Source organism: Gallus gallus, chromosome 1 (assembly GCF_016699485.2).
Source record: "Gallus gallus isolate bGalGal1 chromosome 1, bGalGal1.mat.broiler.GRCg7b, whole genome shotgun sequence".
NCBI lineage: Eukaryota > Metazoa > Chordata > Aves > Galliformes > Phasianidae > Gallus > Gallus gallus.
In genome coordinates this window covers 41,000,686-41,026,649 of record NC_052532.1, presented here as the reverse complement: position 1 = coordinate 41,026,649, position 25,964 = coordinate 41,000,686, and the positions used below count along the sequence as shown (strand labels likewise).

The following is a 25,964-nucleotide window of genomic DNA, read 5'->3' as shown; positions in this document are numbered from 1 at the left end:
GTCTGCTACGCTACAAGTAAAAGAAATAAATGTATTAAAACACAGATTTACTACCCCAGTGAGATAATATGTTGCTTGCTCACCACCACCAAGTGCCATGAAATGCAAGGTCACACCTCAAATAAGATTTTATAAAATTTCAGTTTTCATTATTCTGTCGGAACTTATAAGAAAATGCACCAACACTGCACACAGTAAGGACAGAAGACAGGTGCTGCATCCTCTGGCTGCTATGAGCAGCTCTGCCAGTTAATATAAAATAGTAAGTCTGTGTAGATTCCCAAATTTTGGCCTCCATAACACACACACAGCTTTTCAATCAAGTCATCTTTTTTTTTTCTTTTTTTTTTTTTTTTAATTTGATCATCATTGTCAAAAAAGCTGAACCAACATCTGTATCTTCCTTATATCACCCGATGACAGCAGGGTTTGTTACCAGACTATCAAAGCAGCCATCTGGGTACTGCAGAGCCTTAGAGACTGACTTAAGAGAGCAAGGACGTATCAACCTTTTTGCTAGTGTGCAATCTCACACTGCTGGCAATACATCACATCACAAGAAAGGCAATTCCAAGGTAGAAGCAGTTATTTGAGAGTCTAGGTCTATACTACCATATATGTCATGATTTACAATGGAGTGAAAACATTTTTCCAGATTTAAGATTGATGGAAATTAAAGAAGCAAGTTTTAAAATTTGCATTTAGAAATCAGACATATTCAAAACACATCAACACTAAACTGCCAAAACAATAATTAAATCGTAAACATAGATATATAAACTGCACTTCTTTGTTTGTTTTAATTTAGTTTCCATATAAAACCTGAAGTCTAACTGAAGGTAAAAAGTAAAAGGTAAGACTGTTCACAGATCGTTTAATCTGCCACAACAGAAGTCAGCTTCGTTTTGTCTTATGGTATCCCAGCACCAACTCAGAACAATTTTCATAATGTAAGAAACTTTTCTTCCCCCCTTTTCAAACTTCAAAATTATAGATAAAATCCCAAAAACAGCAACACTATAGGTATATACACTATAGGTTTGTAAAGCAGATGGCAAATGAAAACTTTCAGAAGTTAATGTCTGCTTTGTAACTACCACTGAGGGCTGTTACTTTGACTGCAGGGTCTCCTGACGGAAAGAGTGGCCACGAATGCTCAGTCAGATCCTGAGCACTGTACACACATTTCCTCAGCCTGCTTTAAACACTGTACACTAGTTACAACCTGGCACCAACCAGCCAAGGAACCCAACTGCTTACCCTGCCTTTAGATCCATTTTCGTACTCTGTATCAAGATCCCTCAAGTTAGTTAGCTTGGCGATTTCCACAGTGCACCATTATCACTAGCAGATCCAACTTGAGATTTTCTTACCACTGAGTTTCTTTACAGAAACTTTTGAAAAAATGAACTGCTCTCCTTGTTCCAAGGAAAGACATCACTAACAGTGCAAAGGTTTAGACAGTTTTGTTTGGGTACAGAGGTTTACCAGTAAGAAAACACAGATCAAATAACTCAGTGCAAAGGAAGAAGGGTATAAGTACACATTAAGCAGGTAACATCACCTCAAATAAGATATGAGGGGGAGATCTGCAATCATAGGATTATATCATAGAATGGCTTGGATTAGAAGGGACCTCAAAGACCACAGTGACCACTGCTCACTGAAAAGCTTAGAAGTGGGTAAAGACATGTGGCTCAATACTTTTTCTGCAAGAAATTACATTTGAGAATTTATTCGTAATTAAATGGGATTGCACTGAATATGTCTGGTCCCACAATTAATGCATATTCTCAACTATAATCACCCACAAAAAAGTCAAATTCTTGGTTAAAATTCGGGTCAGAAGAAGTAAAAACTAAATAATGGCTTAAACAAAAAACAAAACAAAACAAAAAATCCTCTGCAAAATTGCTAACACTGAGTTTCCACAGATTTCAAATCATAAGAAGCCAAAAATATTATATATATGTAGTATTCCAAAGAAGCAAGAACTAAGCTTACAAAAATTGGCACTGCTTCTATTTTAAAACTCATGAGAGCTATTTTGTGGCAATGTTTTGCCACTTCTAATAACATATTTTAAGAAGAAAAGTCTCCAAATAAAAGATAGAAATATAATAAACGTGCATTTTAAAAATACACTGGAATCTCACAATCCTTTATAAATAAACACTGCTGTTGATGCAAGCTTTGCTATGTTCTACAGCGATACAGGCTGCCCAGGATGCTTTTAAAACATGCAGACTAAAACATGCAAAAAATTTATCCATAGCCCCCAAAGTCCTGTTTTCTGGAAGAGAAAGAATTTACAGAGACTTGATACAATTTTACCCTCTTTTCCTCTGCTCTCTCTTTGCCTTTATTAACTCAATATGCCCCTGCACTCACTTTAAAGAGCTTGTTGCTATGAGAACTTATTTCCACATTTTATTGTCAAGGAGAAAAGTTTTAGGTGAATACATGTCGAAGCAGCTGACTTCTGCATAGCCCAAACAAATCTACAGCCTTAGAAGTAAACTGTATGCGTCTGAAAGTTTTAGAATTCTGACTATAAAAAGGTACATATGTTCTACCTGCCATTTAGGCACCAAGTACACAAACTCTCTTTCCCTTCCCCCAAAAGCTTCAGGACTATTTAAAAATAATTTCCTCATGTGCACTTTCAATTAGTTTCCTAGAAACACAGGAACAAAAAATATTTTGTTTTCCCCCTCTTCTCAATGTGGACAACCCACAGCATTGAGGGATTATTCTCTTTTCTAAGAGACATTCAAGGGTAGTGAGGCTAGAAATATACCTCCTAAGAACCAATCCATAAAGTCAGCTACAGGATTGCAAGCCTGGGTTGTCTCCCTCCCCATACCTAATCTACATTGCAGCTGGAAAAAGAAATACAGGCATATGCACAAAATATCATCTGTTCCTCCAGTAAATATGCCAGAAAATGTTTGCTGCCTTCTATCACAACTGGCTGTTTCCACCATAAATCTCAAATACTTGCATTCTCTCCCTTTTTAATATTGTAACTGTCCACACAGGTTACTGTTTAAAATCACTCAGCTTGGAAAAATTGTACATGTAATCATTAAATCATTACTGCACATAAAAATGAGCATAAACCAGGAAATTCAAAATTAAACTTAATACTAAGAGAAAAGTCTCCCTTGTGGCTCATGGTTTACATATGTTCCCGTTCCTCCCAGACATGTACCCCTGGGTCTGGAATCAAAGCTTATGCTCAGGTAGCAGCAAAGGCTCTGTTTTAGTACGACTGTAGGAAGATGACTGCCTTTGAGAATATAATTCTATTGTATAGACTCAGGTAATTAGGTGACTACATTTAAGATGCTCAAAAATCCTAAGACTGATCTTCATTTACTCCCAGTAGCAATTACCTTTCCAGAAGATGCTGTAATGCATTTCTAAGAGCCAGAACTATGAGCGTCCACTACCTGCACCTGCTCCTCTGCATATTATCTATTCGATTCTGTTTATTTTTTTTTTCCTCTCTCTTCTGATGCTGCTGGCACTTGCCCTAAGTGCTGGAAGCAGAGAGTCCAGCTTGCTATTTAGCTGCGCTCTACAAAGTGCAACGGCTTCAATCAGCATAGCCAATCCATCAGGAGCTACAAGCATTCAGCACTTCATCAAATCTGGATCCTTAGGTGCCTAAATGTGGTATTAGGAGGATAATGGAAAGTACTCAAGTTTGAAGAGAGTATGTGAAGATTTGTATGCAAGGCAGAAGTATAAACTTTCTGTCTGGCATTTAACAGATGCAAAAGATACCTACTTGATGAATAAGAGATGAGAAATACACACATTTTAGCCAAAACACCATAAGATGTTTAACCATAAAAGACATAACTCCCAAAGCAAATCTACATGAAAGGAATTGCACCAGGAGACATTTAACACACTAGAACACCACTTACCTTTAGGATTGTATATTGTTTTTTTTTTCCATTTTATGGCTGGTACAAATGATTCATAGAGAAGCACAGCTAGAGAGTGAAAAGGGATGCAGCTTCTCATATCAAAACCAAGCGCAAAACTGAAGAGAGACCACAGCTGCATGCACTTATTTCTTACCCCTCGAAGTTCACAGGTATTCAAGGCCCATTATCAATGCTTAAAATACTTACTACATCGAAACACATGAATTGTAACTCCTTTTTAGTACAGACACTTAGCGCAAGAAACCTTCCAGCTGTTAGAAAAATAGGTTTGCAAAGCTGCTTCCATTAGGAAGCTGTAGGTAATCACTAAGATGAAGAGTGACCGACACTATAAAATACTCAGTGTTCTGAAACACAGTCCTTATGCACTAAGGCAAGTTTTGTGCTTTAACTAGTTTTGTTAAATGTTGTGAAAACATTAAAAAATAGAAGAGTAACATTACCAGTTGTATATTACTGGCACAGGTTTTAAAACTTGGCAAATAGCAAGCCCAGCAGTACCCTGTAATTAAACACCATGAAAAAAGTCACACTGTTCTTCATATTTGTGCTTGGTATGCAACCTCAGAATGACAAGTAAGTGCTAATACCAACCGTGCAAAGCCCCTGAAAGCTTTTTCACCCTGTGCTTCAAAAAAGATCCCTTGTAAGCCGAGAAGAAAGAAGAACACAGCATACTTTGCATGCTACCATGCAGTATAAATCTTAGATCTAAGACTGAATACAGTGACAACCTCTCTCTAGCAAACTATCCTCTCTGTTACATTGAGGGCTCTTCACGTCTTCACAATCTCTGCAAATACGAAAAGGCTTCTCTGTTTTTGATTTACTTACTCACTTATTAAAGAAGCCTTTCCTTTTTCCTTCTTTCCAGAGAGGAACTCTCAGATATACTCTCAAAAATATTATTGCAGACTTCAAAGGAGGTAGAAAAAAAGTAATGCAGATTTTAGTAGCTATTCCACAAAAGATATTACAGATTTAATATTAAAATATAGTCCATTTTAAGCCGGCTTCTTCAGATAGCTTATGATTCCTTATTTGAAAAATAGACAAAAAAACACACTATGGCTAAAATTGCCTCAGGATGAGGATGCTACACTAGTCACTCCAAAAGTAATGACTCCTACTTACTGCCATGGAAACTACAACTGATACAAAGAGCACAATAACACTATTTGATAGTTTGTCTGGGTTCCAGGAAATACAGATGGACCACGCCTTTCCCATCCCAAAAGACAGTGCACATCACTTAACTCACAGAGAACTGTGTCTTTCAACTTTTTCTTCAGTGGAGAACTCACACATTGCCATTTCATAGACTGTCATTTTGACTCTGGCTCATAGTGGCAACACATCTCATCACTGGTAATGATGTGGTCCAGGAAACTGTCACCTTCAGCCTCCTACAGGTTCAGTAGGTCCTGACAAACTTGAATAAGGCTTCTGCTTCTGCATGAGCGTTCTTGGGACTCACCTGGCACAAAGGCCTTGATATCCAACATTGCTACCATCATTTACAATGCACTGAAGCTGATATTCAGGCCCATATGTTCCTTGGTCATAAATCACTGATTTGCACAGATGACCAAATCAAGACGCTCTTTATTTTGCAGTGTGACAGCTGTGCGTGGCCATCCAAAACCTGGCTTGTCCTTCATGTCACTGTCACTACTGCCAAAATGCACCACTGCCTCACTATAATCACAGCCACAGTTTAGTCTACACAGACATTCAGCAAGCATCCATGAATGTCAATGAGTGCAATTTTTTGCACATGGAGGAATTCATTGACACACCTTTGCTTCATCTGCACTTCCATGTCAGACACCATTTTGTCAGACTGCCCCTCTGCTGCCATCTGTCACATGGCAACAACATGTAATGGAATATTGGTGGGAAGGTTCAACCTCTACTGTCATACCACCACCATCTGCTTCTGACGTTGTAGGCCAACAGAATAAAATAGGAAGCATTATTTTTAGAGCAGCCCTCATATATTTCTGTCATATATTATATATTTCTGTGGTTTAAATCACCACATGCAAATGTTTTCAGGAAGCAACAGCTATTTATACATATTGATGTCCAATTCGGTACAACTCCATTGACATCACAGGACCCGCAGGAGATCAATATCTCTGACAAGAAAGATAGCAGAGGCCAATCTTGCTTTTCTCATTTTAGGATCAAAAAGCAAAGCAGCAAGGAGCTGTGGGAACTACAGGAAACGGCAGTATTAGCTACTTGAAATTGTCAAGCAAGAAGTAAATTGCAAAAAGCTTCTTTTGTCTAAGAGATATCTGCCAGGGGAGGGGGAGTGGTGGCTAAGACAGTGCAGGCCTCACGCTGCTGCTCTCCCGCAGTGTGAAGAGAAAAGCACCGCACAGCTCCAGCCGGAAATATGAGCAATGTATGTACAGGCACATTCGTCTCAGCATTTCCACAGTTCTGTATGGCTTTGGAGCAGCCAGGAGAATTAACCCCCAGCTGACCACCACAGAGTCTGAGCTCACAGCTGGGCAACAAGAGCAGCCCAGCGACAGGGGGCCGGTCCCACACACAGCCCTGGAACTCAAAGGTTGCACGGCACACAAAAATGGCACACAACAGCTCTTGTTAGACAAAGAGAACCTGCATGAGGTCAGATCACATTTGAAGCTCTAAGTTATTTATTATTTCTTACTAGGACAATAGTAATGTTCAGGAAAAGTGTGTTTACCAAATATCTGGCTTTAAGCATGAAGCCTGTTCTGAGCAGCTGCTACCCCAGCAGACTAAACCTTGCATTTCATGATAGAGTAAGGTAAGGAGCACATCATCACAAGCGTTTGAGAGAAAGAACTTGCAAAATCGAAGCTTACTAACCAGGTCTACTGAAATATGCAGGCCTGTGGGCAAGTTCAAGCATCTTCAAGTTCCTTGGATTGTAGAAAATAAACAGAAAACACACACCATTGAGCTAGAATTTAAACAATACTAAAACACTGTCTCAAAATGAAATAACTTGTAGATGGAGAAAAGGTGAAAAACCACCAAGTCCTATGGCACTGCTAAGACTCTTAAGCTCCTCAGAAGAGAATACAAGCAAGTTTAAATCAAGAGCAACATTTTATTTTGAGATTGCTTATCAATATGTGGTATCTCTAAAGGCATCTGCTTCGAAGAATGGAGAAAGTGATTTATTTCAAGTCTGGAATGTTCTCAAAAAATCAGTAGCTTTATCTAATATATAGAAAGTCCTATTTTGCACAGGAATCGTACATATCTCACTCACAACTGAAGTTGTTCCAAGATCATAAAAGAAAGTAGTGCTTTATAAAGCTTGGTTTAGTGGTTGACTGTCATCCATGCAGGCCCAGGCTTTCCATCATTACCTTAAATAAAATATAGACTTCCAATAAAATTGCTTTTTACAAAACCAATACTGTTATAATAGCACAGAAGGTTAGATAATGCATCCTGCAATCCAATTTGTGGTTCACATTAAGTTATAGACAACAATAACTAATTCCACATGAGACAGACCTCCTGTGGGAAGGAGGGGGTTAATCAGATCAGTGATGGAAAAAGAGAGGTCTCTTTCTTTTAGTATAACAATCCCCCAATACTAAGGTTATGTTGATCTGGTAAAACATTACTATACTGTAGCAGAGGAACATTAATGGAACGTACATCTGGTTCGGTTATTTCTATAAGGCAGTTTGTACACAAACCACAGAGCAGTAAATATTTCATAACCACCATTATATTAAAAATGAATTTTAAATGTATTTGCCCCATCTTTTTAACTACTAACATTGTCCAGCTCCATTTTCACTTAAAAAAAAATAAATAAATAAAGAGGAAAAAAGGACAGCACAGTTGAGCTTATATTAGCCTTGTACAACTAATTGTACAGAAGATTGTCTACAGCAGTGCTGATTAATGGCTTGGCTCTCAAGCTGGGTACTGCAAGTACAAAAGAATTAGGCCTCTGAATCTGCATAGTCTCCATAATCACAGACTTGATTGTAGCTCTCTATCGTATTCAGATTCCCCTTCCATCCCTCTACTTATGATGGTTTAATTTGTGCAAGTCTAACTGCTGACAGGTAAAACCATTAGATACACGATACATGACAACTCAATCAATCTGCATACCTGCTACGCAACTTACGACAGAAACAACTCAAGGCCTAAAATGGTGAAAATCAAAACAAAATCTCAGCTTTCTTCAGTAAGGAATGCTTTGTCCGGTACAGAGCCACATTTTTTTTTAATATCTCCCATTCCAAACAACTTATTTACAACTGCAATAAACACACTTCCATCAAATTCTATTGACTTAAGACAGCAAATACTTTCTTATCAGAGTGCACTTAGAAAGTGAGTCAGACAGAATAAAACAGAACTAACCAAATCAAACTGCATTCAGACTGACAACTTTGCCAGTCAGAGCTTGAGTATCACAGGCAGACAGGAATACAACAAGACTTGGCAAAGGGAAAAAGATCAGCAGCCAAGTTCTACTGAATAACCAGTACATAGATGACAAGGAAAAGAGCTGGAGAGTTTAATAAGTAGCTATGATATACACTTCTAAAAGTGCATTAAAAATAGCTTTAAATAAAGGGTAATATTAATCTGCTCTGCTGGTGGTCCTTCTCTGCAGCTGCCTCATTCAAAAGCCCTGTCAGTCCACTCAAAATGCAATGGGATGTTGTCAAGGACTTGACAGGGCACATCAGGTGACACATCACTGACTCATCATGATAAGAGGTGTGAAGCCAGTAAATGGCTACTGGTCTTGTGTCAGAGCCACCATTTCACATTTATTTCACACTCGGACCAATGATAAGAACAAAATGAAAGAAACAGGCTTACTACCCCCTGTGCCATCTCTACCACCTGCTGGAGCACTTTTAAGGCTGTTTTTACCAACTCATCCTCGCTAACCATTATGAAGCCATTCAGTGGTTTTACTGTTCCTTGTACATAACTAATCGGGTCTCAGCTCCCCCAGCGGTGTGTTCTCAAAAGGCTTACAGACAAAAGCGCAAGTCCTTAACCACCCACTGCCCCAAATGTCTCATTCTGAGGTCCCTACTTCTGCCCTTTCTCTTCAACTTTCCTCCCAAAATTTCCTAGTACAGCTGTTTGCAGAGCAAGGAAAACTGGATACAGTGTCAGAACTGGATACAGATAGAGAATGGATACAGTGTTGATTCAGGTTTAAAATAACTCCTAAAGCCCTATCTGGGATATTTGTTTTGTTTTTAAGGGTTTTTTATTACCAGCATTTCCTCTACGTTCCAGTTTGCAGCACAGCATAAGAAACAGATGTGTCAGCTCAGCTGGACAGGGTTTAGATTAAGGTTAGGTAGACTGAAAGGGGTAGTTCCTTCCTGCCATTCCACAGATGTTGTGGCATGCCCTTTCTTCTGCTATCAGTTTCATATTGTTACTGTATACTTACCTAGAACAGATTTAAGCCAACCACCTTTTAGAATTATTTTCCTCTCTTCCTTGGCTCTACTCTACACTTTTCCCCTCCTATGCAAAAGACCATCATGTTTTTCTGGACTACTCTTTGTGACATCTGATGTTTTTCCTTCTACAATTACCTTCCCACATTGAGAATAAGCAAAACACAAGTTCCAGAACAGGTAAATTACTGTGGTTCTTTCTATCTGTACAGACATTCTGGAAAGCATTTCTGAAACATGACAGAGTTCTATTTGGTGGTTTTGGTGGTGTTTTTTGTTTGTTTGTTTTCTTTTTTCCTTTGTTTCTTTCGTTTGACATTGTATTCTCATTATGAGGTGCTCAAGCCAGTGGATAACTCAGGATTACTCATCTGTAGATGGCTACTGACTTGCAAGTTGCAACACAGGAATGCCTTTTTAAGCAAAAAATTGTAGGCAACAACATTAAAGAAAAAAATAAATAAAACTCTTAATCTAGAAGTTGGTTTTGTTTGCAGAACGGTAAATAATTTTTTAGTTCTTAACAGGGACACATTTTAAGGCCAAAGCAACAAGAAAAAGGTAACATCCAAACAATCGATCAAAGAATGTGAAGTTGAAAACGGCAACATATTCTGGGTTCTTATTTGGATTGCTTTTAATACAAAACTAAAAGATAAACAAGCTTCTCTTTATCATTCTCTGCTCAAACACAAGGAACCAAACTAAAACTAAAGCTTTCAACAAGAAGACTCTGTTCTTACTAGTCATTTCAAAAGTAACAAAGCATCATTTTAAAATATCATTCGTACAGCATAATCATTTCAAACTTATGTGAAAATAAATGCAAAAAGTCATTTGAAATCAACAAGACAGCATCCAAATGGTCATAATGGTCAGGATTTGTCAAACACTGCTCAGATACTACAAGCAAAACTCACGTTACCAAACTCCAATCACTTATAGTGATCATAATTAAAATAAATAAATACATAAATAAATAAATAGAAAATGCACTTCACTCCTTCTCATTCAAGCCTTGGGAACAGGAAATCGCAATGGTTATGGCAGAGTCCATACAAAGCTAGAGTACAAAACAGTATACAGGTGAGTATTCAACGAGAAACGCTTCTCATAAAATGTTAAATCAATGAAGATATCCCTGGCATCCGAAGTCCTACAGGGTGATATGTTCTTATTAAAGCTTAAGTAATTTGTGAACGATTTTTAAGTAAAACTTACAGAGGACAAAAGAAGCTCAACTGGAAGTCCTTTATAACCAAGGCTCCCAACTGAACCTCTCATCACTGTAAATGATTGAACAAAGGCTGCCCTAATATTGACATAAAAACTAATTAGCAGCATTCAGATTGAACAGAGTTTTAAGGAAAATATAGCCTAATAAGTCAGTGAACCAGGAAATGTATTTTTAGCATATCAAGCAAAATATTTTTATATATGTATTTTTTAATATATTATTTATTTCGTATTTTTGTTTAAGGTGATCTTCCCCCATAAGACTTCTTCCATCTAGAATCTAAACTTCTTAAAGGTTAGTAACCTGCAAAGCACAGAATTATTTTTATTGTTAGAAATTGGAAAAAAAAACTTCAGGCATTGACACTACTTTGCTGTCCAAGACAAGAAGTTTCATGCAGGAGGAGAATACAGATGTCCAAATTTAGAACTACATAACCTAGACAGATGGCTCTTCCGTTGACATTGCAGGATATGGAAACCTGGATTTCACTTATGCCACCAAAGTCTCTGCTGGACCAATTTTTACCCTGGTGTCAATGAAGGAAACAGGGAAAAAGGGAATAAAAGGTTTTCCTTATCAAAGTTCATCAAAAATGTCTGTGAAGGTTTAGGGTTTTGGGCAATGAACAATTCTGTGACAAGGAACTTACTAGTTCAATGATTGTAACTTGGACTTTGCAGACAGGCTGAAATGAGGGCAGACTCTGAGGAATACTAATTTAGATTTGGTACAAAGTCACGCACAAGGCATTCAGAATGTCATATATGTAATAGGAATGTTTCTAAGAGTGTAATTCTCTAAGACAGTTTAACATTTGAATTTCAAACCAAATTCCTCCAAGTACTTCACAGTATCTTTTCCCATAATTTTGAGAATAAAGTTTGCTGTTACAGATGCTTGTCTTAAAAAAAAAAAAAAAAAAAAAAAAAAAAACTATTCGTTTACTGTTTGTTTCTGCTCAGCGTTAGGGGCATAGTTTAGCATACATACAGTATTTGGCCAATGACATTCAACAGAGGTCTTAAACATAAGTAAGAAACTATTCTCGTCTTTAATATGGCCATTTATGTCAGGAAAATGCATGATGGCTAAGTCAACATGCCTCAGGAATTTATCAGGCAACTACAAGAAACGACTTGCTTTTTCTGACTCTATTTTCATTGTATATTACTTGTAGAAGGCATTCTACACTCTACAAACTAAAAGCATAACTTTATCAAAAACTACAATTTATTTTAGATTAACTTGTGTGAGAAGTCAGATTTTAAAATCACTGTGATTGAAACAGACTGCAAAGCCTTATTTTATTCCAGTTCTTAGTTACGTCTCAGTAAAAAATGAGACAACAGGTGTCCCCGTGAAGCATTTTCCTTTCGTTAAGTCAGAATTTTTTTGAAGAAAAATCAATCCATTGAAATAAAAAGTTACATATATTCAGCTTGTTAATTTGTACGGCAACTAATGTAATCAAGTCTTGTTTTCACCTAGAGTATACAGGTGCCACTAAAATACATGAACTCTGGGGAGAAGATAGACAAGGGGCTTTGGGTGGGCTTTATTTGTTTATGCTTATTTCACTTGCTTGCTTGTGGGTTAGAAGTTAAAAAATGAGAAATACTTTGTTTGTAAAACATTTGCGTCACAGCTCCTACTCGGGGGGAGAAAAAATGCATGCCAAAGACATGCTGCCAGGTTCTGTGCATCTCTGTTAGACTAGAACAATGAAAAGCTCTATCTTTGCATCAGGGAGCCTGCAGATGGTATAAGCCGCTGCTCTTGCCTCCCTGACCAAACTAAGCTAAGTTAGCAAGATACAAGAGGATAAGAGCACGAATGGATTCTTTGCAAAAGTCAGCCATACATCCAGTGCTTGACAGTAAACAGACTGAGGGAGCTTCTGGAAGCAAATAATGTAATGAGAGAAATACATCCCCAGTGTCAAGTAATAGCAATGGGTAATAGCACACTGTTCAAACAAAACGTAAAAACTCCTTACCAAACTGAAATAAAAATACCTTCAGTATTAGACATCTGTGCTTATTTTTCAGAGTTGACTAAACTACTGAGAATTATTCTGTGCTTGAAAACTCATTTAACACCTGATTAACAGAGACAGGTTTTTAACAGCTTATGGGAAAGAAAAGGGAGACTCACCTTGTATAAAGCAGGAATGATCTGATGCATTTTCAGCCGATGAACTACAAAGATATCGTACACTGCTGAAATTGCCAGAACAGTCACTCCTTGCTCCTTCCAGAGCATGCTGCATCCAGCACACAGTCCTGCTCCCAAGATCCAGCCCCAAGTTCTAGCTGAGGAACTTCTTGTAGAGCAATGCTTCACGTAACACATCAGGGAAAGCAAAAAGAAGAGGCAGGCTCCAATGTCTGCCCTCCCCACTATCCCCGCTACAGCTTCGGTGTGGATCGGATGAGATGCAAACAGCAAACCAGCTATCAAGGTCCAGTACCCATCCCCGAAGAGGATCCTGGAGAAGTTTGTGAAAAGGCCTGTGACTGCAGCATGCAACAGGATGTTTACAAGATGGTAACCCCATGGGTCCATCCCTCCGATGGCATGGTTGATGCGGAAGGAGAGGGTGCAGAGAGGTCTGTATGACTTGTGGCTCCCACTGTGAGTGAGAAGTGTTCCCCAAAAGTCATTGTAGAATATATGGGTCCATGGTGTCTCTGGCAGAAGGTCCTGGTTTGTCTTGATAGCTCGACTACAAAAGACAAGTAAAAACTTCATTTCAATAGAAGGAAAAGAATACAAATGAAGGGCTGTGAAAATGTTATCACACTGCTACAACAAGAAAAAATGGCATTGTTTTGAAGTTGCTTTAATACAAGTTTTTTATTTCCACAGGAGGTGTTAGAGAAGTCTACATCTATTGACTTTTCACTAAAGCAAAATTTCCATATAAATTGGCTTTTAAAACATTAGAAACAGATGTTATGCCGCTTCCATTAAATTAAAACACTCTTCAGTGGCGTTCATCTGAGTCTAACCGAGGAGTAATTGGTTAAGATTTGATGAGTTATAATTAAAATGTAAAAGAAATATGAAAAACTGACAAACAGTGTTGTTGAAACAACTGATCCTCCAGTAACTCAGAACTAAAACCCCAACTGGCCTTTTATACTGAAATTTTAATTTAGATGTTGGAATGAATTTCACTGACATGGATGAACAATAAGCAGAAGTTTGTAGGAGCATGCAAATTTCTGGTGTATTATGGGCACTCCCACAACTTTCTCATACATATTTTGACTGACAACAATTTTCAGTTAACACCTTACTGAAGGCAGGCAGCAGAGTATTTTACAGGAGATTACACTTCTTTATATTTCTTATACTTACAATTTAGAAAAAAAAAACATTTTTTACGTTGTATTAGCTCATAAATTCCAGCCTGTGTCAGCTTGACTGGGGGAAAAAAAAAAAGTGCAGTTTTCAGCAATTTTGTTTCCAACCACCCTGGCAAGGACAGGTGCCAGCCATCAGCAGTCTCCACATCTAATCCAATAGTGTAAAAATCTGTCCCCTATGTTTTTACAAATCCAATCATTTGCATTTCAAATTTATGCTGTAGGAGAAGGTGTGAGGCCTGTTTAGTTCAAAAAGATGACTAGAATTTAATTAATTACTTGTCTTCATAACTAAAGTTAAATTTAAGCAATTCTTTACAAGTGCTTTCTTGTTACTACTGAGTTTAACTCATTTAGTATTTATTTTATCAGGGTAATTGAGAACCAGGGCAGCTCATAGATCTAATATTAAAAATATTAAACAAGAGAGATGATTTATCTTTATTTTTTACTGATTTCCTCTTCCTGCCTTTCCAAAAATATATATTTCTGTAATTAATCATGTTTCAGTTCAGATGAGAAAGCAAAAAATGGTGTGAAATTCAGGCCAACATCGGAAACGCACCAGTCAAATTCATTCACCCAGATTCCCTTCACATTCTCATCCCCCAATGAAACAAGAACCTTGCAATCTGCATCCAAATCCCAGTTTTTATGCTATTCATTTCAGGAATGTTGTCTTGTTCGTTACAGAAAAATACTCAGACACTGATACACTATGCCACAGAATCTCCATACAAATACCCTAAATGACATGCAGCTCAAGGTTTCCATTGTCTACCGCACATTGCTGTAATGCTTTCAGACACGCTTCCTATCCGCATGTCCTTTTGTCTCTGTGCACATGGAGGTTATGAAGAGGTCAGCTTAAATCCTATAAAGATCTGATGATGCCTTCTAGAATGCTTGAAAATTTTCATTTTGACTTCTGCTTATGCAGTGGATCAGGTTCCTACTATTTGTTTTCTCAACCCCACACACATTTTTCTCATTTTAGTCCAGTCACAAAAGAACACTGGAAGAAAACAAGATCTTTGTTTTCACATTATTTATCTTGTCCTTTGGAGGAGTCTTTTCCTGAAATCTAAGTCCTCTGTTTGTGATTTCAGTTTGTAGTAGCACTTTCAGAGTCATAAAAGAAAAAAAAAACAGGAATTCAGTAAAAGTAAAGCAGGTGTTAGGCTAGAAATAGTCCTTTCTCTAAGAAAGGCACAGTATCTAAGACTATAGGCTCCTCAACAGTGACCAGAGCTAAGAATGGCTATCAGATGTCAGGATTTAGAGCTGAAACCTCGACTTCAAATAGCATTTTTTTCTCAGGGAAACAGTAAGGAAATAAGTGGCAGTAACACTGCCACTGCAACTGCCTTCCCTGTGGCTGAGCTCTCTGATGTAAATAGACTAGATGGCACACAGGTCACTCCCATTAAATTGTTGGGTTTTACTGTATCTTTTGCAAATGTGCCCACTTCCAATACTTGAAGCCACGCAACTGCTTCTAAAAAAAATAAGTAATTATACACAGCTATGAGACACATCTATATACATGTATATACATACACGCAAGCTACTAGCACACATCCCAAATAACTCCATACTGCGCTCAGTAAGAGAAAGGACCAACTTGGTCCCCCCAGGTGAACAGCCACTGTACCAGTCCTTCCCACACAGTGCTCATCCCCTTACTGGGTTCTTCCTTGCCAAAAGTAAACTGCTTTCCTCAAAGTTATAAAGAAACCTATCGTACATTCAGATGGCATGAATTCAGTCAAATTTCATTTACAGTCCCAGCAACAAACTTGATGTAAGCCTGATCCTTTCCTGTTGAGCCCTATTCATATTAAAAATCAATCAGCAGCAAGCCTTGTAGATACAGTATTGATCATCTTGTATTTAGCTATAAAATTCAGCAGACAACTGTGAAATAAATGTAGTTTCTCACGCATGTACAGGTAACAAAATCTAATATCTGCCAGCATGAAAAATACAGAAACTGCTGGTTCCAGCTTACTTACTGGCCCAGCCATATCAAATGTTGTATTGTCTATGAGACAGAATTTGAAAGAAAGTTAAAAGTTCTTTCCAGATGACAATTTTTTTTGCTAAGGGTTTAAACGTAACAACAACAAAAGTCTGGTTAATGCTTTGGGACACTGGAAAAAGCTAATACAGGAGAGGAAACTAAATTTCCTATAGCAAAGAAGCATGTCTCACATAGGCTGCTAGTTAAGCTTCAACTGCCACCCTGTCTCACATTTTAAAATGTAATAAAAACTACACCTGGCCAACACAGACTTGACTGCGCAAGAGGATGCAGCAGTACGAACATCTGAGGTCAGGCAACTCTATGCCATTTTGCTCTTAGAAGCATGAAACGCCTCCAGCTCCCACAGCCCAGCCACAACCCCCAAGCCAGGCTCTCCCACAGGCCCATGGCCTGGCCTGAAGCAGGCTGAAAAGGCCTGATCTTTAATTACTAAAATAACAAGCTATTACTTCTGCTGTAGTATTGATGCTTAGACAGTGATTTCAACAGCAATTTTAAAAGCAGTTCCTCTTGACGGCCTGACAGGCAGCGCTGACATGTCCTTTATAATGCCCCTGTGCTCACAGTGACCGGGGCTCTCCGCGGATAGAAAATGTTATTAACTGCTGTCTCCAGGAAAGACTCTGGGATAAAGGAAAGTACAAAACGTCTTTTTAGCCTTGTCTTCTCCTTCTCCTTCACTCACAGTTTACCTCCAGTTTACGTCCCGCAGATTAGTCCAATCTTGCTAATGGGCATAACAAGAGAAACTCGCCAACTGCACTCATCACTCTTAAAAAGAGCTGTAAACTCTGCTCTTGCTAAAAGGCAGCGGGTCACAAGGGAAAGTCATTTTTCAAAGCTCCAACGCAACTGGCATTTTTACTTTCGAGCAGCTTCAGATAAGGCTTGCAGACTCAGCCAGGGAACTCGCTTTCGTCAATTTTTAATGCCTGTCCATTTCACGCATCCCGGGAGAGTGAGATATCTCATTCAGAGTACAAAAAATGGATCAGTTTGAGAGCAGAAGAAGGAAGAATCATAGCCAGCTATCAATACTTTAAAAATGAAAGTCTGAAGAAGACAAAAGCTACACAGGCAAATCATTTGCTTATCTACTCAAAAGATTCCTTACGTCTCCTGCTGATTTGCTGCATGGGTCAGTTATACACCTTAAGCACAATTCAAGTAAGATTTTTTTCATCAAACTCAAATAATAGCAGAGACTGAGGCGGTTCACACATACACATATATATGCATACACACAAAAAAGCCCAGATGTTTTTAAAATTAACAGCTCTATATGTCCTGAACTTCTGCACTAGTGCTAAACTGATCCAGGTGTTAACACTAGGGTAAAAAAACAGATGCAACATTCTAAAGTGATTTAACGCATTAAGCCATATGTCCAGCTTCAATATTGCTAATGGTCCCCATATGCTGAAAACGAACATCAGCATTTGAAGTACAGGACATATTTTTAAGAAAAAGGAGAACTCCCAAATGTGCACAAAGGAAGCTATTGCCCAGTCTTCTCTCACATAAAATAGATAGGCAGTGATGGACTGGCAAGTCTCTATTCAGAGGTTCTTCCTTGGTTTTCCTCAAAATCATTTTAGAATATTTTTCATTTACTCAATTTTCATAAATAGTAATGGAAAAGCACACTATAGCATTTTTACAGTAGATCATAATAAGTCATGCTAAGGATGCTTAGAAAATTTTACGTTACCTGTAGAGACAACAAGCTTGAAAACAGCCAGAGCCTCCTTTTCAGAGTACAAACAGCTTCACATCCCTTGAATATAATGCAGCTGAGTCTGCCCCTCCAAAATACTTACAGGCAATCTGTTCAGCAGGCATGAGGTCAGATATCAGGCTAACAACAGAGGCTGTCATACTGTGGACAATTCTCATACGTGCCCAAAGACTAAAATATATGTGCAGCCTATATTGATAACCAAAAAAAAAAAATCAGAAAGTACTATCTAGTCCATAGAGATGACTTAAGAGTAATAAGCATTAAGTATGTGAAAGCTCATTCATCTAAATGTTTAATTACAGACTCAAGGGAACTACTTACCATTCTTGCATATTTCTGGCAGCAATTATATCTTACTTGTTCCATATTAAAGTTCATTCCTTCTCAACAGTTGTGAAAGTGGAATTTATTTACAATACCAACAGGCTATAAAATTTTATCCATGCCAGTTTTCAAAAAGAGGTACCTATATTGTATACTGAGTAGGGACACCTGCAGGAGACCAAATTCTATGCATCCTCTGGGTTTCAGGTTGCAGCTTTTAGTTTCTCTGAAGAACAAATTTTCTTAGGTGAATCTCTACGGAACGGACAATAACTCAGCTGTTTTCAGATGGGAAATACTAAGTAACAACTAGCTAAGCGATATATTGGATCCTGAGTTGCTGGCTCTGAGAACAGGACTGCATATATTAAAGAGGCTGCAGAAGAACACCTACATTCAAATCATATTTTACACTGATTGAATGAAAACATCACAAAAGAGAAATGTAGTGCCAGTAAACCAGTCCCTAGCTAACTTCTGCCAATCCTTTTCTAACTGTAGAAATACCTGAATGCATCAAACTCAGAGCTCATGCATGGAAGACAATATTCCCATCTTGGTAAATGCTAGTGAAAGCTATTAACTATGCAGTTAGGAACAGAGAATATAGATGTAAGTATTAATATTATTTACAGATTTTGGATTATTACTGTTCTTTAACATTAACATCATAGCCAACCTAAGCTGTATACCAGAACAAACATGAACTACATGTAACAGGGCCATAAGCAGTGTTTTTCTCATAAAACATTTTTGGTGATACTTTTGTGAATTAGACATAAGCAGAATGGAAAGATTCATGGGACAATGATATTATACACTCGTATGCTTACAATAGTCATAAAAAATGGAAGCACGTGGAAAAAAAAATCAGCAATAATAATAATAAACAGAATCCAAACAACAAAATCAAAAGGGTCATTGTACCACAGTAGGTAAATATACTGTATCAAAGTATATAGGCTTCCCAGTAACTGTCTAAACTGTATAATATCTTTTAAAGACATTGATCTGCATTGGCTTCAGCCTTCTAGACTTCTCTAACTTTGCAACTGAAGATGCAGTGTTATTCTGAAGAAGGAGGGACATCCTGAACAGGTGGTAGTAGCTACATACAACACTGACTGCTGTCAAGCACTGCTTTGCCTATACTGAGGCATGCTGCAAGCACCGATTTTCTTATTGACTAAAAGAGCTTTGAAAATTTTAAGCAACTAAAGGTTCAAAACATTTTGGTAACAAGGAGGTTGAGATGGCCTGAAAAAGCTTTTCCCCTGGGACCATAAATATTTCAAAAACTAACCATCAAGGCTTCAGTGGAGAATGTACCTTTCTCCATTCTATAAGCCCTTTCACTTCTAAGTGCATCCTCATGCTGAAAGAATCAGGCCTTAATATTAACCCTAAGTGCACCTCACTCTGTCTCAGTTCAGTCTTTTTCCTGATGTAATAAATAGAAGACGACATTAAATATGAAACCCTAATATCAACTGGCTGGTGTAGGACTAGCTATTATTCAGACACATGCAAAAAACAAGCTGCATGGAAGCAAGAGAAGTAATTAATACTTTCTGCTGCTGAACAATGGGATACCATGAGATTCCTCTCAGGAGGTAGCAGATACGCACACAGAGAGAAGAGAGGCACTGTCGTTGTGTCTGCTCCCTGAGTTTGTTCACCACAACAGCAGGCATATGAAGCAATATTTATTGAAAACAATGCTTAAATTACTAAACCAGAAAATGCTTTGTTTTTCTCGCATCTGTTTCATAAGATAACATCTCTCCCAACTACAATACACAACAAAAAAAGAGTGCTAATTCTGTTCCTCTAAGACTTCAAGATATTCAGTATTTACTTGACAACATATTCTCTCAATTACACAAGCAATGCTATTCTTTACAAATATTATTCAGTGCCAAACAACTGCCTGGCAATAGCTCATTATTTCTTTATTTTACACAAGCACATGAACACAGAGACACATACACACATAGACACATCTACCTGTGAAAACGTAATTCCAAGCTTCTGAAGCACGGTCAGAATTTATAATTGGAACCTCTGCTGCCCTTTCAAATCTATTTCAGATGATAAAAGCAGGCCCAGCAGGCCTTATTAGATTTACTATTCCATAGTAGAACATGGCACTAGCCTATTTCTTTTTCCTACTTTCCTTCGAAAAAAACAATTTTTGCCATTTCACCATACAGCTACTCACAACAGTACAATTATCTCTAAGGAAAAGGACAGATGTTTTAAGGCTTGAGAAAACAGCAGTTACACTGGAAACGTTGAGACTCTTAGCTACTTTAATAGGACAGACATTAAACTACTTTTTCTGACAAGTCATCTACTGAATATACATAAAGCCTTTTCAAAACAAGTACATTTTAAACCATTACAAGAAAAAAAACGAGGCACACTTTCTGTACTGCTACAGAAGAGCATATCAGTCATACACCAGTCCCGTAACACCTCTCTTGTTCTTTTCAGTACATGGCAAACTATATTGAAGAAACAAGGCTCAGTAATTTAACTCTTCATAATTCACATCTTTTTCAAATCAAATCTATTTACGCAGCCTTTTCAGAAAGCTCAAGGAAACTGTATGTAATGATGCCTAAACACACACTTCTGCACTCTAAGTTTAAATCTTGAAAGAGCCTTTAGGCAGCTGACTTATTTTTAGGGAAGTATTGAAAAGAGTAGCCAGGAACATAGATAGGCACACATAACTACAGAAATACTAAATAGAGAAGATACTTCTAAGCCACAACATACGTTACATACACTGTCCTTTTAAACTTTATATATATATATATATATGCATATATTAAGTTTAAAAGGACATATATATAAAAGGACTTATATATATATATATATGTAAGTGGGTGGGTAGGGGATAAAGAGAACTATCCAGTGATTGTGGTGATAGCACTATTTATAGCAATATGCTAAATAATATTAGGAGGTCAAAGGGGTCCTCCCTGGGGATTAAATATCCAAGTTATTCTGTTAGCTCCAAAGTCCAGCTACACAGAAGAATCAAAGTTGACGCACTGCCATTTCAGTGAGACAGAGGACAAAAAAAGAGAAATACCAACAAACACACAAAACAAAGCATGTTTAACATGATGGAAAAAAAAAAAAAAAAAAAAAACAACAGCAAGATGCGTTAACATATACTTAAGATAAAACCCAAGGTTTACATTTCTCTGTAATAACAGTTTACTCACCAGTGAATCAACCAAAATATTTAAAGCATCTTTTTAGAAAATTAAAAATTAAAAAAAAAAAAAAAAAAAAAAAACACCAAGAAGAAGGTAGCAGTTTTCCTTCTCAGAATAGGATTCCTATCAAGCAAAATTCCAACAGATGATATAGAGGCTAAAAAAAAACATTTATGATGTACGTAGTTGAACTTGACCTCTAGGCCTTGCCACAGAAGATATATCAGACAAATTCCTGGAAGCCTTTTTTTTTCTTTCTTTCTTTTTAAAGCAGAATAAAATGGAATTCACTACAGTTAAGTCAAAACTGGTTATTATGGGGATAAAAAAATAAAAATCTACTCAATAGAAAATAATCCAAATCTGTGCAATGTCCTTCATCAGTGTACTTTAACAGGGCAGACCAGCATCCACTCATTTATAAGGTGTTGATCCGGCTGAGAAAAGATTAAAGTGAGTACTGTTGACTTGTTTCATCTTTGTGTCTCAATAGTCTATCCAGATGCAGGGACTCATTTCAGTAAAACTAATTTTGTGGCATACCATAGTAACTGTGAAACACTAGAAATAGAAGTTCATAGCAATGTGTAAAATAAATTTTATTTTCTCTTATTTCTTGTGGTTAAGAGCATCCAAGTAGTAGATAACAGTTTGAGATTGACATAAAAGGACTAATCACAGTTATTTTCTTAAAGAAAATACAGACTTTATAGTCACCATTACATGCTAGTCTGCACTAAGCATACTCCAGAGGGTTTTACTGGATGCTGTCAAAGATTGAGCTAAAAAAAGCCAGGAAATGGCAAATTAGTTGAATTATGTTATCAGAACACACAGGATCAAATTCTGATTTCTGCTATATTAGCATTAATCCACATTAGCATTGGAATAACCTCCAATTTATGTCACTGAAACCAGTATGGTTCTATAATCAACTGCAATTGGCATAGGCTTTTATAGTCTTTCAGCAGACTTTTTAGATTCCCAAGCATAAAAACAAAGCAACCAGAAATCATTCCTTCTTATGCTTTAGAGCAGCTGTTGGGAGTCAGGTAGTAAGTAGTAATGACCTCAGACAGCAATTCAGGGAAACTGAAGCCATTACTAGATACTAGAACTGAGTACGAGATCAACCTTCCTGTCCAGACCACTGCAGCAAAATGAAGTTAAGCTGAACTACAAAAAAAAAAAATCAGCATTAAACGGAAGCAGTCTCCCCAGCTCTACAGTAGCAAATCCACTCACACCTTTCTCCACTGGTGGTTTGTGTGTCCATTTTAAGTGCTTTTTTTAAAAAGCAGGTTTAGCTTTCCCAGGAAGCATCCTTCTGAAAAAGGAAGGCCGGAAGATCTGTGGAAAGACTGAGTCAATAGTTAAGCGTTAGGCTCAACTTCCTACTGTAACATTTAAGTCCAAGCACCCCTGAGAGCAGCACAAAAGAGAACTGCATTTTTTCCTGGTAGCTGAGGAATGAATGCTGGAAAAGGTTATGGCATTTCATAACTGGCCTTTTTGACAATGACAGCTCTAAGTTCTGCCTAAAGAGACCTACAGAGGAAAGTCAACAGAAGAGAATGCAATGCGTAAAAATTACTGAGAGCTTTAAAAAAGCAACAACAAAAAAGTTTGCTTCTTTCAGTAGTCCATATCAAACACAGAAATGGTCTGTAGGGGAAACAATTCATGCGCAGTATCTTGGTAACACAGAAATTAAGTCTTCTCTTAAATTCTGGCACTGCTAATGGACAGTAACAATTTTGCCTTCAGTATTTAAACAAGCAGGACTGGTTGAGATTAGAGTAAGAAGAAACTGCAGATATGGAAAAAAAAGTCTTGGATAGATTATGAGAGACGTGCAACAGAGTAGAGTGGAAGAGGTCCAAAGGAATCAGAGAACAGATGCCCAGAGAAACTGGTCAACATTTTCAGACTGAAAACAAATAAATAAATAATAATAATAGTAATAATAATAATAAAAAATAAAATGGTGAGTAGTGTAGTAGGGCATTTGTTGACAAGGCTAATATATTCCCTCCAGCTCCTCACAGAAGGATGGAAAATATAAAAAATTTCACCTTGGAGAGAAACTTCAACTTCACATGCTTGTATTTGAGCAGAGTTGGTTTTCTACTAGGACTCTACGTCTGTTTATTATCTAGATCATTTAACAAAGAGTATTGCAATGTCTTCCCCCACTCCCCAAAAAGAAATCCCTTTTGGATCCTTACATAAACTACTGTGCGTATCTACTACCTGCAAAGGAAAGAATCTGGAAAGGTTACTTCTTTAGGAGTCAAGCTCCCTCTTTGCTGTCTCCCATGGCATAAGAAGCCACTGAAAGTTTAATGAAGAAAATTATAGCTGGCCAGAGCATATAAAACAGCAGGATGTATTTATTTCCGCAAAATAAAACCAATCTAGAGTAACATAAGGTATAAGCAGTTTCTGCTCTACGAGATTTGCTTCTTTTTCTGGGGCTCTACATTTCATCTCGCTACAAAGTCATTGGGAATTCAAGACTTGTTGCTCTTCACAGGAAATTATTTGTTCAGAATAATATAATGCTGCACACATATAACAAATATACTAGATTCCTAATATACTGAGAAATTAATTATTATATAGTCAATAAATACAGCTAACCAACGCACCAGTCCCATTCACTAAGGCAATGTAGCACTTAAGGCCTATTCAGTTTTCAGTGAAGATTTCTATGTTATCCTGAGGAACTTTAAAGGAATATTGAAGTAGTAAGATATTGCTACCTGAATCTTTTAGAAAACTTTACCCAAATGTAGCATGCAATAAGACACACGTATCTCACTCAAATCAACTTTATCATCCCCTCCAGTTCTTTCTCAGTTCAACTGTAGAATAAAAGCATGTAGACATCACCGAGAGACAGAAGATGATGCTCACGGGAGGTGCTGGGAGCCCACAGGAAACCCAAGAAGCCACCCTCACATTTCCAGGTGTGCTACAGGTTTGCCATCTCAGCATTGAGAACCAAGTGTAACTGGAAGCTGCAGCAGAGCTAACTATGAAGATTTTTTCACGTGAAGGCACTCGACTTGAATCCCAAACTTACAGCAAATGCTCAGCCATCAACCATTGAGAAAGATAAAATCATATTTCTAGAAACATAAGCTGCTGTTATTTTAATATCACAGGCCATTGTTGCAAGCCAACAAAACAGATGAAAGTTTTAAATTAAAGGTCAATTCTGCGGGTTGATACTCTGCAATTTTATGTATAAATCAAGCCAGGTGACTTATTTCCAATAGTAATGAAAATAATAAAACTGGTTTCAATGACCCCAGAGATATATATGCTTATTTGCGGTTGTGGCCCCAGGCAACCCTGAAATCAGCAATTCCATTCAGTCAGAAGCATGGCACACAGCCAAGCTCCTGTAAGAGTTAAAGGTCCTGCATATACTTTCTTTGTGTGTTTATTTGAATAGAATGGTGACTTTGGATTTTGGGCCACCCATCACTTATAGACCTCCCAGTATACTTAGAGGAACTGTTTGACCAAATCGTAATACCAGTCAGCTTTGGTTTACCAGCTCTTTAAACAAAATGTAAAAGTATCGAAAAATGAAACAAAGGGGAAAGAGATCAAAACAGGGTTTATCTGGAGATATTTTAATGTCCATTTTCCTCTACAGATAAGACATACAACATTTTGGGCGCAGTTTAATTTCAATAATAAGATAAAGAACTTAAATGTTGTTTCAAAGCCAAAAGAAATATATAGTAAAACACAGGCTGTCCAATATAATAAAGTAGGAAATAATGGCGACAATTATCAGAAGACAAAAAAAAGTACTTCAAGACATCATGCTGTAAATAAGTAAATACATATACAATAAATCTCTTTTCTTTCTTTTCTTCTCCAGGCTCACATAAGGCACCTCCAACAGCTAACATATAATCTTGAATGTCATGGTGATGTGGGTCCATTAGAAAAATAATCTGAATATTCAAATCATGCTAACTTGCATTTGCCGGTACTTTTAAGGACACCCTGCTACTAAATAAACAATCTGTACCTAAATCTGGACTACAGAGATGAGAAAGCAATTGTGAATTAACGTTTTCATTCAGAAGCTTCAGACCCTGGAAGTTTAAATAGGGGAGGGTTTCATTAAGAAAGGAAAATATCTGTGTACCCTATTACTATCTGTGCAGTTGGGCTGTCTCAAATGAGAAATTCTCAAATGAGAAATTTGCAGGGAAAAAGCACTGCACCTAATGATGAGTGGGGAAAGTACAATTCCAACTTGCTAGTAAATACCATACAAAAGCTATACTTAATAATCTACTCTTTCTTGCCAATGGTGCTTTCACCACAAAATCTCTCTCAGACAGCCAAGTGTTAAACTGAATCTGATAAAGAAAATGAAGTTTTCAGAACTCACTAATAGTAGTTACTCTGATCTATCCTATATTCACAGCCTCATCTCTGTTATGTCCCACCGTAAATATTGAATTGAAGAAAGCAGCAAGCAAATTGTTCAAAAACAGGGACTCAAAGTATGTGTTCCTTTCTTTATCCAAGTACCACAAAAAAAGG

At 37.5% G+C, this 25,964-nt stretch overlaps 1 protein-coding gene across 1 annotated transcript in view; it reads right to left on the bottom strand.

The window, feature by feature from the left end:
- The window catches only part of TMTC2 (transmembrane and tetratricopeptide repeat containing 2), a 241,712-nt gene that overhangs the window by 126,794 nt on the left and 88,954 nt on the right, over window positions 1–25,964 (bottom strand). The window contains exon 2 of the mRNA XM_015283417.4: window positions 12,825–13,395. Within this exon, the coding sequence (XP_015138903.1) occupies window positions 12,825–13,395 (571 nt within the window). The remainder of the gene's footprint in view (window positions 1–12,824; window positions 13,396–25,964) is intronic.